We start from the raw sequence: 13987 nt of genomic DNA, 5'->3' as shown, positions 1-13987 counted from the left end.
AGCGATCCCCGCAGCGAACCGCTGCGTGGCTGCGGTTTGGCTGCGGGTTATGGTGACCTCATTAGCAAATCGCCGCAGACGCGGGGACAAATCCTTTCACCGCCCGCAAAAACGGTGAATAGATTTGTCCCCGCAGGCCAATGTCCCCCCTTCTAGGAACCGCTATTTACCTGTGTTTCACCGTGTTCGTGACCGGGTGTTAGATGTCTCCGCCATGTTGTCTGTCTCCTCCAACTTTCGATCCAACTCGCACGTTGCCGCATTTACTCTCGATCCAACTTGCATTTGTCAGATCAACCCTTCCTGCCAATAGAACCCGCCCCCCCGACGATCGCCGGCAGGAAGGTGCTCAGCCCTTCATGCCGACAGAACCAGCCCTCCCCAACGATCGCGGCAGGAGGATATCCAACCCCTCCTGCCAGCTCCCCAACAGCCCCCCTATGATCACTGATAGGAGGGTGCCCAACCCCTCCTGCCGGCCCCCCCAACGGCCCCCTATATCGCCAATAGGAGGGTGCCCAACCCCTCCTGCCGGACCCTCCCCCAACAAACCCCGCCATCCCAAAACACCACCCTTAGTCTTACTTTCCAAGTTGGACCGGACAGCTCCTCGCTCGTCTGGCCAGCAGGCCTGCCTCCGTCCAAATGAGGCGGGCCCGCCCCTCCCCTCCCCTGCCTAACCCACAGGATCCTAGGGCCTGATTGGCCCAAGCACCTAAGGCCCCTCCTATAGCGGGAGTGGCTTTAGGTGCCTAGACCAATCAGGCCCTAGGATCCTGTGGGTTGGGCAGGGTAGGGGCGGGCCCGCCTCATTTGGACGGAGGAAAGCCTGCTGGCCATACGGGGGGGGAGCCGTCGGGTCCACCTTGGAAAGTAAGACTAAGGGGGTTCCGGGGTGGGAGGTTTCGTTGGGGGGGGGTCCAGCAGGAGGGGTTGGGTACCCTTCTGCTGCGATTGTCGGGAGGGCCGTTGGGGGGGGTCTACAGGAATACACAGTCTAGTACCCGAACTCGCAATCTGGGCAACTGCAACTGGGCAACCTGATCCCGAAATCTGAGCAACTGCCTGCTGCCGTCGCGTATGCTGGGACTCCTGCCTTCGTGTATCTGCCGGATACGCGAAGGCAGAAGTCCCGGCATACGCGACGGCAGCAGGCAGTTGCAAATCAGCTGACGCTGGCGCAATCTTGCACACTGGGAAAGAAGAGAATCTCCGGCGTCAGCTGACTAGCAACCCCCCATCGTATGGGACACCTGCCTTCGCATATCTGCCGGATACACGAAGACAGGAGTCCCAGCAAAAGATGCAGCTGCAGGAAGTTGCTAGTCAGCTGACGCTGATGCCGGAGCTTCTCTTCCTGCCCAGTGTACACCAGGTACTGCTGGACAAGGGGAGGAGGGGAAGAAGGAAGGGAGATAGGATACTGTTGGACAGGAGGGAAGGGGTACTGCTGGACAATGGGAACAGGGAAGGGAGAAGGGGTACTGCTGGACAAGGGGGAAGTAAAAGGAAGGGAGAAGAGGTACTGCTGAACCTGGCAGAAAAGGAGGGAAAGGAAAGGTGCTACACACTGGAGGGGAAGGTGAGATGGTGCATGGGGAGAGAGCATGTTGGGTTGTGGGGTGCGAAGGAGGGATACCACTGAGGGAAGAGGCAAGGACAGAGAGAGAAAGTGTGCAGGAGGCAGAAAGTGTTGGACTCATGGAGAGGGCAAGATGGATGGGGAGGACAGAAAGGAGGGAAGGAGAAATGTTACACTGGGGAAGGGGGAGAGCGCAGAGAGTGAAAAGTTGGACTCATGGAGGGAGAGAGAGAGATGCTTGGTTGAGGGAAGGAGGATCAGAGGAGAAGCATACAGGAGGGGTTGGGTGCCCTCCTGTCGTGATCGCTGGGGGGAGGGGAGACTTGCAGCCGTAGCCGTGGTCACTATGCTAATCACGGCAGGGAGATCTTTGCCGCGATTAGGTACAGCGGCCGCGTCTACTTACCATGTAGGCTAACATTGTAAGCATTAAAAGTACATGTCGTGTTTGTTTTTGTATAGTTATTAACTAATATTTAACTAAGTTTTAAAGTTTTAAAGAATGTTTCCTTTATACGTAAATAAAGAAAAATATATAAAATCGTACCCGTTTGAGGCTTTTATGTATGCAGCGGTGACGGTGACGGGGCGGTGAATGGGGTTGCAGTGGCGGTGACGGGGCGGTGAATGGGGTGGCAGTGGTGGTGACGGGGCGGTGAAGGGAATGGCGGTGACGGGGCGGTGCAGAGGATGGTGAGACGGGGACGGGGCGGTGACGGGGACCAATTTTTTCACCGTGTCATTCTCTATTGTGCAGTTAAGGCAGAGCTTACAGGAATGGGACAGGAACAGCGACAAAATTCAGGACGGGACAGGAAAATTGAGTTCCTGCGGGGACAGGGACAAATTGTCCTTGTATCATTCTCTAATTCTGAGCTCCCCTTGAAGAACAGTATAGAAAGTTGAATGAGTGAGTAAATAAATTAAATAATGGGTTTACAAACCTTTTTTAAACTGCTGAACATTTGACTAGAGCAGTCTTGCAAACTTTTTTTTTTTTTTTAGTTCTGGCACTTTAACAAAAGCAAAGGACTTGTGGCCCGGATCCATTCCAGCCCCGCTCTGCTCTATCCCCAGCCCCACCTCCACACGAACCTTGACTCGTCTTCCCTGAGCTCAGGGCCATGTCTGGAGGGTGTCCGAGCGTTCGCAGATGTCCATGTGTGCTCAGAGGCCCTCCAGATACAGCCCCAAACTCAGGAAAGGCGAGGTTCACGTGGAGAGGAGGAGAGGCACTGGCAGTGACAGACTCGTGTACATGTCTACTTCTTGAATCCCTGGCGGCACACCTGGAATCTCTTCGCCGTGGCGCACAGTTTGCGACACTCTGGAATAGAGTCTTAAATATCCTGTAAGATTATTCCACATTTTAGGCCCTGACCATGGAAAACGCACATATGCAGATTCTGATTCGATCACATTACACCGATGCTTTGAGAGCTACATTGGCTGCCAATTGGCATGCGGGCCGAATTTAAGGTTCTCCTGTGATGTTTAAGGTGCTTCAGCATAATTGTCCGTCGAGTGTCCGCTCTCTCCTGAAGTGGCATTGCCCTTTGCGTGAGCTACGGTCTTCAGATAGTTCAAGTGAAGTTCCGTCATTAGCAGCTGTGAGGCTTTCTGGGAACCATAAGTCCATGTTCTCTGTGCAGGGCCCCATGATGTGAAACGCCTCATTCAATTTTCTATACTGTTCTCCCAGGGGAGCTCAGAATGGTTTACATGAATTTATTCAGGTACTCAAGCATTTTCTCCTGTCTGTCCTGGTGGGCTCACAATCTAACTAATGTACCTGGGGTAATTGGGGGGGGGGGATTAAGTTATTTTCCCAGAGTCACAAGGAGCAGTGTGGGTTTGAACCCACAAACTCAGGGGGCTGAGGCTGTAGCTTTAACCACTGCACCACTCTAGAAATCAAAATGTAGTAAAAGTGAGCCAAGTATACGACAATGAAGCCATTGTGACATCACTGATGAGGTTGGCTCTTAAGCATTGATGGAATGAGGCATTGTGATGTCACAATACCAGCTCTGGTTATCAGAGACTGAAGCTTTTCACACTGTTTATTTATTCAGTTTTCTATAGTGTTCTCCCAGGGGATCTCAGAACAGTTTACATGAATTTATTCAGGTGCTTAAGCATTTTTCCCTGTCTGGCTTGGTGGACTCACAATCTATCTACCGTATTTTCACGCAAATAACACGCACCCGTATAAAACGCGCACACGTGTATAGCGTGCAGAAATCACGATGATAAGCACAAAAACTTTGGTATAACGCGCTCACGATTATACCGCGCATGCTGCCCGACTCTCCGTTCACCCCCCTGACTTCCGTGCACTGCCCCGCCTCTCCGTGCGCTGTCCCGACTCTCCGTTCACCCCCCCCTGACTTCCGTGCACTGCCCCGCCTCTCCGTGCGCTGTCCCGACTCTCCGTTCACCCCCCCCTGACTTCCGTGCACTGCCCGCCTCTCCGTGCGCTGTCCCGACTCTCCGTTCACCCCCCCCTGACTTCCATGCACTGCCCTGACTTTCCGTGCGCTGTCCCGACTCTCCGTTCACCCCCCTGACTTCCGTGCACTGCCCTGACTTTCCGTGCGCTGTCCCGACTCTCCGTTCACCCCCCTGACTTCCGTGCACTGCCCCGCCTCTCCGTGCGCTGTCCCGACTCTCCGTTCACCCCCCCCCGACGTCCGATTCATCCCCCCCCCCCGGCAGGACCATTCGCACCCCCACCCCGAAGGACCACCGACTCCCCGACAATATCGGGCCAGGAGGGAGCCCAAACCCTCCTGGCCACGGCGACCCCCTACCCCCACCCCGCACTACATTACGGGCAGGAGGGATCCCAGGCCCTCCTGCCCTCGACGCAAACCCCCCTCCCCCCCAACGACCGCCCCCCCCAAGAACCTCCGACCGCCCCCCCAGCCGACCCGCGACCCCCCTGGCGACCCCCACGACCCCCCCACCCCCCTTCCCCGTACCTTTGGTAGTTGGCCGGACAGACGGGAGCCAAACCCGCCTGTCCGGCAGGCAGCCAACGAAGGAATGAGGCCGGATTGGCCCATCCGTCCTAAAGCTCCGCCTACTGGTGGGGCCTAAGGCGCGTGGGCCAATCAGAATAGGCCCTGGAGCCTTAGGTCCCACCTGGGGGCGCGGCCTGAGGCACATGGGCCCAACCCGACCATGTGCCTCAGGCCGCGCCCCCAGGTGGGACCTAAGGCTCCAGGGCCTATTCTGATTGGCCCACGCGCCTTAGGCCCCACCAGTAGGCGGAGCTTTAGGACGGATGGGCCAATCCGGCCTCATTCCTTCGTTGGCTCCCGTCTGTCCGTCCAACTTCCAAAGGTACGGGGCAGGGGGGTGGGGGGGTCGTGGGGGTCGGCCAGGGGGGTCGCGGGTCGGCTGGGGGGGCGGTCGGAGGTTCTTGGGGGGGGGGACGGTCGTTGGGGGGGAGGGGGGTTTGCGTCGAGGGCAGGAGGGCCTGGGATCCCTCCTGCCCGTAATGTAGTGCGGGGTGGGGTTAGGGGGTCGCCGTGGCCAGGAGGGTTTGGGCTCCCTTCTGGCCCGATATTGTCGGGAAGTCGGCGGTCCTTCGGGGTGGGGGTGCGAGTGGTCCTGCCGGGGGGGGGGGATGTATCGGACGTCGGGGAGTCGGCCGGGCAAGAGGGCTTGGGCTCCCTCTTGCTCCGATCGTGGATGCGGGTGCGGGTGGGAGCGCGTGCGAGTGGTCGTTCGGGGTGGGGGTGCGAGTGGTCCTGCTGGGGGGGTGAATCGGGCGTCGGGCGGGGTGGGAACTATGTTTTAAAACTTTCGTATACCGCGCTCACGCATATAACGCGCGAGGGGTATGCGCGGTAGGTAAAAACGCGTATAACGCGCGCGTTATATGCGTGAAAATACGGTAATGTACCTGAGGCAATGGGGGGGATTAAGTGACTTGCCCAGGGCTCTTTATGCTTTTTTTTTTTTAAATCCTTGGTTTTATGGGATTACTTTGATCCTCTTCTGCACTTGTTTAAATTCTAACAAACTCATCCCTCCAAAATAACGGAGGTGATGTTTTATTGTCATTTACTTACATTAATTATTGCTTTGGTAAAGTCATTGGACCCACGTATTGTTTCATTAAGGCTGACGAATAGGCACTTGAACAGTCCTACTATATGTACATGATGCTGTCTCTTCATCTCTCTCTCACGCTCTCTCTCTCTTTCAGGACCGGAATATGATTCTTGGGAAGAATGGATTCTTTGTTAACCCTTCGGATTCTGTTGCCGTTATTGCTGCTAATATCTTCAGTATTCCTTACTTTCAGCAGACTGGAGTTCGAGGATTGGCTCGGAGCATGCCCACCAGCGGGGCACTAGATAGGTAGGGACCAGAAATATATGTCTAGTTTTGAAACAAGGGGAGGCTTTTATATTGGAACCGTATTTTAAACATATAATACATTGTAGTAGAAGCAGCAGGTAGTAGTTTGAGTGGAAAGGGAAGTTGTCACAGTGGCAAATCCCTACGACAGGCTCCATATCTGGCAGTGTTAAAGGCCCAGTTAAAAGCCCACCTCTTCGAGACTGCCTTCAACCCCCAAATCCTCTCACCTTCAGTTCTGCATCTTTAACCCTATATGTCATGTCTGTCTGGCTAAGTTAGATTATAAGCTCTTTCGAGCAGGGACCATCTATTAAATGCCAAAATGTACAGTGCTGTGTACTCCTTTCAGCACGATATACACGATATAAGTGATCAATAGTAGTAGTAGTTTGAGTGGGGAGGGAAGTTGTAACTGGTAAATATATGCTTAAAAATTGTAAATACCTTACAAGGCAAGCACTTCATGTTCAAGTGATTTAAAAAAAATCATATTGTGCACTTAGAATTATTCAAAACTCTACTGAAAGATTAATGATATATATATATATATATATATATATATATATATTCACACATACATACTCATCCAAAACACCGCAGTGAGGCCCATATCCAACCTGAAAAAATTCATTCACATCGCACCTTTCTACTAGAGAATGACACGGTGAAAAAATTGGTCCCCGTCACCGCCCCGTCCCCGTCTCACCATCCCCGTCACCGCCCCGTCCCCGTCTCACCATCCCCGTCACCGCCCCGTCCCCGTCTCACCATCCTCTTCACCGCCCCGTCACCGCCACTGCCACCCCATTCACCGCCCCGTCACCGCCACTGCAATCCCATTCACTTTTCTTTATTTACATATAAAGGAAACATTCTTTAAAACTTTAAAACTTAGTTAAATATTAGTTAATAACTATACAAAAACAAAACACGCAGAGAAAAAATTAATTAATATAAATTCCCTGACTTCCCTGCACTGTCCCCCCTTGAAGGTCTGTCCCCATCCTGATGCCCCCCCCCCCCGACGTCCGATACATCCCTCCCCCCGAAGGACCGCCGACTCCCCAACAATATCGGGCCAGGAGGGAGCCCAAATCCTCCTGGCCACGGCGACCCCCTAACCCCACCCCGCACTACATTACGGGCAGGAGGGATCCCAGGCCCTCCTGCCCTCGACGCAAACCCCCCTCCCCCCAACGACCGCCCCCCCAAGAACCTCCGACCGCCCCCCCAGCCGACCCGCAATCCCCCTGGCGACCCCCACGACCCCCCCACCCCCCTTCCCCGTACCTTTGGTAGTTGGCCGGACAGACGGGAGCCAAACCCGCCTGTCCGGCAGGCAGCCAACGAAGGAATGAGGCCGGATTGGCCCATCCATCCTAAAGCTCCGCCTACTGGTGGGGCCTAAGGCGCGTGGGCCAATCAGAATAGGCCCTGGAGCCTTAGGTCCCACCTGGGGGCGCGGCCTGAGGCACATGGTCGGGTTGGGCCCATGTGCCTCAGGCCGCGCCCCCAGGTGGGACCTAAGGCTCCAGGGCCTATTCTGATTGGCCCACGCGCCTTAGGCCCCACCAGTAGGCGGAGCTTTAGGATGGATGGGCCAATCCGGCCTCATTCCTTCGTTGGCTGCCTGCCGGACAGGCGGGTTTGGCTCCCGTCTGTCCGGCCAACTACCAAAGGTACGGGGAAGGGGGGTGGGGGGTCGTGGGGGTCGCCAGGGGGATCGCGGGTCGGCTGGGGGGGCGGTCGGAGGTTCTTGGGGGGGGCGGTCGTTGGGGGGGGAGGGGGGTTTGCGTCGAGGGCAGGAGGGCCTGGGATCCCTCCTGCCCGTAATGTAGTGCGGGGTGGGGTTAGGGGGTCGCCGTGGCCAGGAGGGTTTGGGCTCCCTTCTGGCCCGATATTGTCGGGAAGTCGGCGGTCCTTCGGGGTGGGGGTGCGAGTGGTCCTGCCGGGGGGGGATGTATCGGACGTCGGGGAGTCGGCCGGGCAAGAGGGCTTGGGCTCCCTCTTGCTCCGATCGCGGGTGCGGGTGGGAGCGCGTGCGAGCGGTCGTTCGGGGTGGGGGTGCGAGCGGTCCTGCTGGGGGGGTGAATCGGGCGTCGGGCGGGGTGGGAACTATGTTTTAAAACTTTTGTATACCATGCGTGAAAATACGGTAAATAGCGGTTCCTAGAAGGGGGTACATTGGGCCGCGGGGACAAACCTGTTCACCGTTTCCGCGGTCGGTGAATGGCCTTGTCCCCGTCACCGCAGCGACTGCTAGTTTTCTTCCCCGTTTTCGGCGGTGACCCGCGGATTAAATGCGGTGGCCGCGGGTAAACCGTCACCGTGTCATTCTCTACTTTCTACCAAAAACTTCATTGGCTGAAAATTGAGTGCCAAGTACTTTTCAAATTCGGATGTCTTTTCTACAAAGCTCTGTACAGTCTACTGCCCAACTACCTCACCAATCGGTTCACATTCGGCAGACCCGGACGAGCTACTCGACCTCAATCATTCTTCGCCTTCACCTCAATTAAAGGATGCACCCATAAGAGATTCATCAACAGACTCCTACCCTACCAAGCAGCCTCCAAAGATCCCGAATGGAGCCAACTGGTCAGAACATCAACCTCTTACATGCACTTCAGAAAGCTCCTAAAAACGCTTCTCTTCCCCAAACAGGACAACCCACCTTAAATTTTCTGTGCGTTGGTGCCAGTGTCCGAAGATAGGTCTCCTCTTCTGCTGGGCCTTGAGCATGCGCACATGCTCAAGGCCAGCACAGAAGAGGAGGCCGACATGTCGGTGCTACATTAAAGTAAGAAGAGGGTTCTGGGGGACTTCAGGTTGCGGCGGGGGGGTGCTGGATCGCAGGGAGGAGGGTGCTGGTTCGCAGGGGGGCGCTCGCAAATCGAGGCGCGCTCGGTTTCCGAGGCGCCGATTTAGCAAATGTTTTGCTCGTCTTGCAAAACACTCGCAAACCAGTGCACTCGTAAACCGAGGCACCACTGTACTTGGTTTGGGTTGTGTTTATACTAGCTGCTGAATAAACTAATGTCATCCAGATCTTTTGTTTCGATTACTTTTCTCATTTGCCTTTAAAATTTTGGGAATGCTCCTATGGCCACACCCATGTTTTGGTGTTCAAGACAATTTAGGTACCTAATTGTAGAATAGCACACAGGCAGATTGTGCAGATCCTAATTAGTGCTAATTGACATCAGTAGTTTGTGCTTGGATCCTTGAGATCTGCAACCATATATGGTGTCATTTACAAACTCCAGGAGTTGATGTTTTGTGTTAGGTGCTATTGACTCCTATTCAAGTCCTAGCAACTTGATGAATTTCAGATCTAAAAAGAAATCGGTTTTGTACTAGTCTAATAAGGTCCTCCAGCGTCATCCCCATGGTTGTTTTCAACAAGTCCAGCCATCTGAGTGCAGGTCACCCTCTTTAACTGGTCCCTTCAATCTTCCCAAACATGATGTCCTTCTCTGATGATCTTTCTCTTCTGACAATGTGACCAAAATAAGACAGTTGTACCTTCATCATTTGAACTTTGAGTGACATAGCTGGTTTGATCTCTTCCAGAATTGATTTGTTAGTTCTTCTGGCAGTCCACAACACGCATAAAATCCTTCTACAGCACCAAAGCTCAAATGAGTCCAGTATTCTTTGTCATGTTTCTAAGGGTGTCCAGCTTTTACATCCATAATTGACCACTGAGAAAATGAGTGCATGGAACAAGTCTGATCTTTGTTTGGAGAATTATTTCCATGCCTTTGAACACTTTGTCGAGAGCCTTCATTTCCCTGCTAGTTGTTTCTTTATGAAAGAGCCCAGGAAATTGAAATCCAACTTGTATTCTATCACCTTCAAGCTCAAAATCTTCATCATTTTCCGTGTTCATGGTCTTCATCTTGTTTATGTTCAGTTCTAAATCCATGTTATGAATTAGACTTTTCTCAGTAGATACAGCATGTCTTCTTTGTTGCTGGTGATGAGCGTTGGTATCATCTGCATAGCGCAAGTTGTTTGTTTTGGTCACCAACTTTGAAATTAACGCTCTCCTTCTTCCAAATTTGCTTTTTTGAAGATGGCTTTGCCATAAAGGTTGAACAGGTAAAGTGACAAGATGCATCCTTGCGTGACGCCACGTTTTATTGGCAACCAATCAGTATTGCCATATTCAGTTCTCACTGCAACTTCTTGATTTTCATAGAGGCTCTTTATCAGCTGAGTTATATGTTTAGGTATTCCCATTTGTGCTAGAGTTCTCCATAGTTTATTGTGATCCACACAGTCATAAACTTATAGGGGCTTTTGGTATTCTTTGATCTACTCTAATATCCATCTAACACTGGCAATAATGTCTTTTGTTCCTCAACCTTTTCCGAAACCAGCCTGAACTTTGAGTAGTTCTTGCTCAACGTATGATTGTAGCCTTTGCTTTATTATTTTAAGCAGTATTTTGCTTATATGTAGAATTAATGCAATCGTTCTGTAGTTAACAGTCCTTGACATCACCTTTCTGCGGTATAGGTATGAAAAGTGATCTTCTCCAATCAGTTGTCCATGCTTTTTCCTTCCATATCTGTTGATACAGTCAAGTGTGGGCCATGATAAGCACCTTCTGAGCTTTTGGTTAATTCATTTGGAATACCGTCAATACCAGGTGACTTGTTTTTTGATAAAGTTTTAAGTGCTGCTATGACATCTTCTTTTAAAATATATGATTCTTTTTTGGCATCAATTTCCAGTTCAATTTTCCCAATGTTGTTCTCATTGTCTTTTTTGTATAAATTTTCCATATATTCTTTCTATCTCTTTTTAATGCTTTCTGGATCATTCAGTATCATTCCATTGGTGTCTTTTAGCATCCCCAATCAAAGTTGGCATTTCTGCCACAATTTTTTAACATCCTAATACACTACACTGTTGTTTTTTTTTTGTTTTGTTTACATGTTCTGATTCAGTTTTCCGACAAATATTCTTGAGATTTAATTCTTTGTCTTGCCATATTTGACATTGAAATACTCAGATCATTTGTGATACTTTTTCTCTATCACCGGAAAGTTTTGTTTGCTGTCTTTGTTCTGCTACTTTTCTGGTTTCTTCTGAGATCCAAGGCGATTTCTTGGTTTTCTTTCTCTTCTAGAGTGGGTTGGGGTTTTTTTGGGTATTTTTTAGTTCATCACTAATTATGGTCTTGATGTCATCTCATAACTCTTCCAGCTCTATCTCATGTATCAAGAAAGGCAAATCTGTTGTCTAGTTTTATCCAATAATTTGATGAAATATTATCAGTCATATTTTGGGAGGTTTCTAATAATCTTCATTTTGTGAAGCTGAACTTTGATTTTGCATGTCAAAAACTTGTGGCTGCTTCCACAATCATTCAATCATTAATCCTTGCAGCCAAAACTACAAATTTCCATCTCTGTCCTATGCAGATGTAGTCAATTTGGTTTCAATACATGCCATTTGGAGAGGTCCATGTGTTCTGCTGATGTTTGTGATGTTGGAATTGTGTATTTATGATCGACAGTTGGTTCGTTTTGCAAAACTATACCAAGTTATCACCAGCTTCATTTCTTTCTCATATACCGTGCTTTCCAACCACTGCATTTTCAGGTGTACTTCCTACTTTTGTATTGAAGTCCCCCATAATGATCAATAGATCTTGTTTTCTACATTTGATCTATTACATTTTGAAGTTGTTTGTAGAACAATTTTACATCCTCATCTTCCACGTTTGTCATTGGAGCATATATTTGGATCAAGGTGAAATTGATCGGTTTTCCCTGCAAACGGATTGGCATGACTCTTTCACTGATAATATTGTACTTTAGTACCATCTTTGAAAGCTTATTGTTGAGGATGAATGCCACACCATTTTTCCTGTGTGTTTCATGACCAGAGTAGCAGATCCAATGCTCATTTGAGAATATCTTCTGCTCTCCCTTTTGTGTCCAGCAACATCAGCATCGGGATGTCCTGACAGCTTTGATCTGTCAGCTTCACAATCACTGGGCATACTCTGGGTGATCAGCTCTTCCCTAGTAGCATGGTGATTGCCTTCCGACCTAGGGGACCATTTTCCAGTACTATACATATGTTCTTTATCTCATTATCATCATCAAGTTTTTTTTAGGCAGAATACAGAAGTAGATTGCCGGGTCTTTCTTCTGCACAGTATAAATTTGATGATGTTGTTGTGTCAAATGCGATTCTCTGCCTCCAACACTGCCCATCTGCTGCTGCCCAGATGGGTGGTACATCTTTAGTCTGACATCTCCGCTGAAACCTCTCCACTTTGTGAGGTCTTGCTGGTAGTGAAACTTCTGATGGCATAGCTTTCAGCTTTTCAGATGCCGACAAGCCCATGTACCAAGAATGGAGGATGTTTTAGGACACCTGAATATTTTGAAATCACTTTTCATTGTTTTACAAACTAAGCATGGAAATCAAACTTGTGATATTTATGCATGCCATATAGCAGCTGTAAGCATGGGGGGATTTTCATGCTTTCTATTTAAAAATTGCTGTAACTTTTATGTGTATCTTTGCTGTACAAGATAGACGGCCTGTAATGAAGATAGACAAGATGATCTTACAATATGTCGATCTGTAGCAAGGATTTACGGTAATGTCATAATCTTGCTATGAGACACAATCTATTTTTAATTTTGTTCTTTCAAAGGGTGGCTAAAGCTACAAAAATTGCTTTATATGAAACACCAACTGGTTGGAAGTTTTTTGGAAATTTGATGGATGCCAACAAGTTGTCCCTCTGTGGGGAGGAAAGCTTCGGTACTGGTAAGTTCTCCTTTTCTTCACAGTTCTCCTTGAAGTGCAGCTCCTGTCATAAAGAACATAAGAATAGCCTTACTGGGTCAGACCAATGGTCCATCAGGCCCAGTAGTCCGTTCTCATGGTGGCCAATCCAGGTCACTAGTACCTGGCCAAAACCCAAGGAGAGATTTTATTCAGGATGCAGGGATTATTAGTTAATGGTTTGGCAGGCCCTATGAGTTGTCTACATCGGTGTATTAGTTGTAGAAGTAACAAATTTGAAATGGAGTGTCAGCTGTCAAGCGAATCTACACAAATCAAAAAAATGGACCTCAGAATCCAAAGGATAAAACTCCCAGAACATACAAATTCTCTAAGGGAGTTATCAGATACTATCACTGGTCCGCTACCAGAAAGCAAAGCCAGAGAGAAAAACTCCCTTAGGGAGAAAAGTCTCTGGCTCCAAAACCGAGTTGTAATCTAAGTCTGGGGAATGACCTGTTACTTCCATTAGTGGAATCTGTAAGAGGGTAATATTTGGTAAAGCTGCTGCTTGTGGGGTTTTTGGATTAGAAAGAAATATTTTATTTCAGAAGGCATGCATGATTGGTCATAAGTGTATTCTACAATATTGGTTACAGAAAGATCCTCCTAGTTTTTGGCATTGGAGGAACCAATTCCATCGGTTAATTTTATTTGAGGTCTGGGAGGTTTGTAAATTTCCTAGAAGAACTAGGTATTTCTTGAAAATTTGGAATCCATATATTCAAAATCTTTCCCATAGAGCTCATAGTATGATTCTTAATGTTTTATATTGAGGAATAAGAAACTTTCATTACTTAACACTTTGTAATATGTGTCATCTTTCATTATGGGGGTAGGGAGGGAATTTGTTTGATAATAATAGTTGGAATTTCTTGAATTGTATATTTATATAGTTAATTTATTACATTGTTATATTTTATAAATTTGGGGGGACGTGAAGGGGAGGGAAAGGGATGGGTGGGAAAGGTTTAGGGGGGTATATATGGTATTATGAATAGATAATATAGAAAATATATTATGGCAAAATGATAAAATTATTTATGTAATATTTGAGCTTTGAATTTAATTGTGATGAGCATATATTGTATAACTGTATATTTGATTGATTTCTTCAATAAAATGTTTCAACATAAAAACTTAGATTACAGCCCGGTTTTGGAGCCAGAGACTTTTTTCCCTAAGGGAATTTTTCTCTCTGGCTTTGCT

General features: G+C 49.0%; 1 protein-coding gene across 1 annotated transcript in view; it reads left to right on the top strand.

The window, feature by feature from the left end:
- The window catches only part of PGM1 (phosphoglucomutase 1), a 76797-nt gene that overhangs the window by 30217 nt on the left and 32593 nt on the right, over positions 1–13987 (top strand). Inside the window, exons 6-7 of the mRNA XM_033915977.1 lie at positions 5802–5956; positions 12645–12760. Of these exons, the coding sequence (XP_033771868.1) occupies positions 5802–5956; positions 12645–12760 (271 nt within the window). The remainder of the gene's footprint in view (positions 1–5801; positions 5957–12644; positions 12761–13987) is intronic.

The sequence above is a fragment of the Geotrypetes seraphini genome, chromosome 12, assembly GCF_902459505.1.
Source record: "Geotrypetes seraphini chromosome 12, aGeoSer1.1, whole genome shotgun sequence".
Taxonomy (NCBI): Eukaryota; Metazoa; Chordata; class Amphibia; order Gymnophiona; family Dermophiidae; genus Geotrypetes; species Geotrypetes seraphini.
This window is presented reverse-complemented; position numbering and strand designations above follow the sequence as displayed.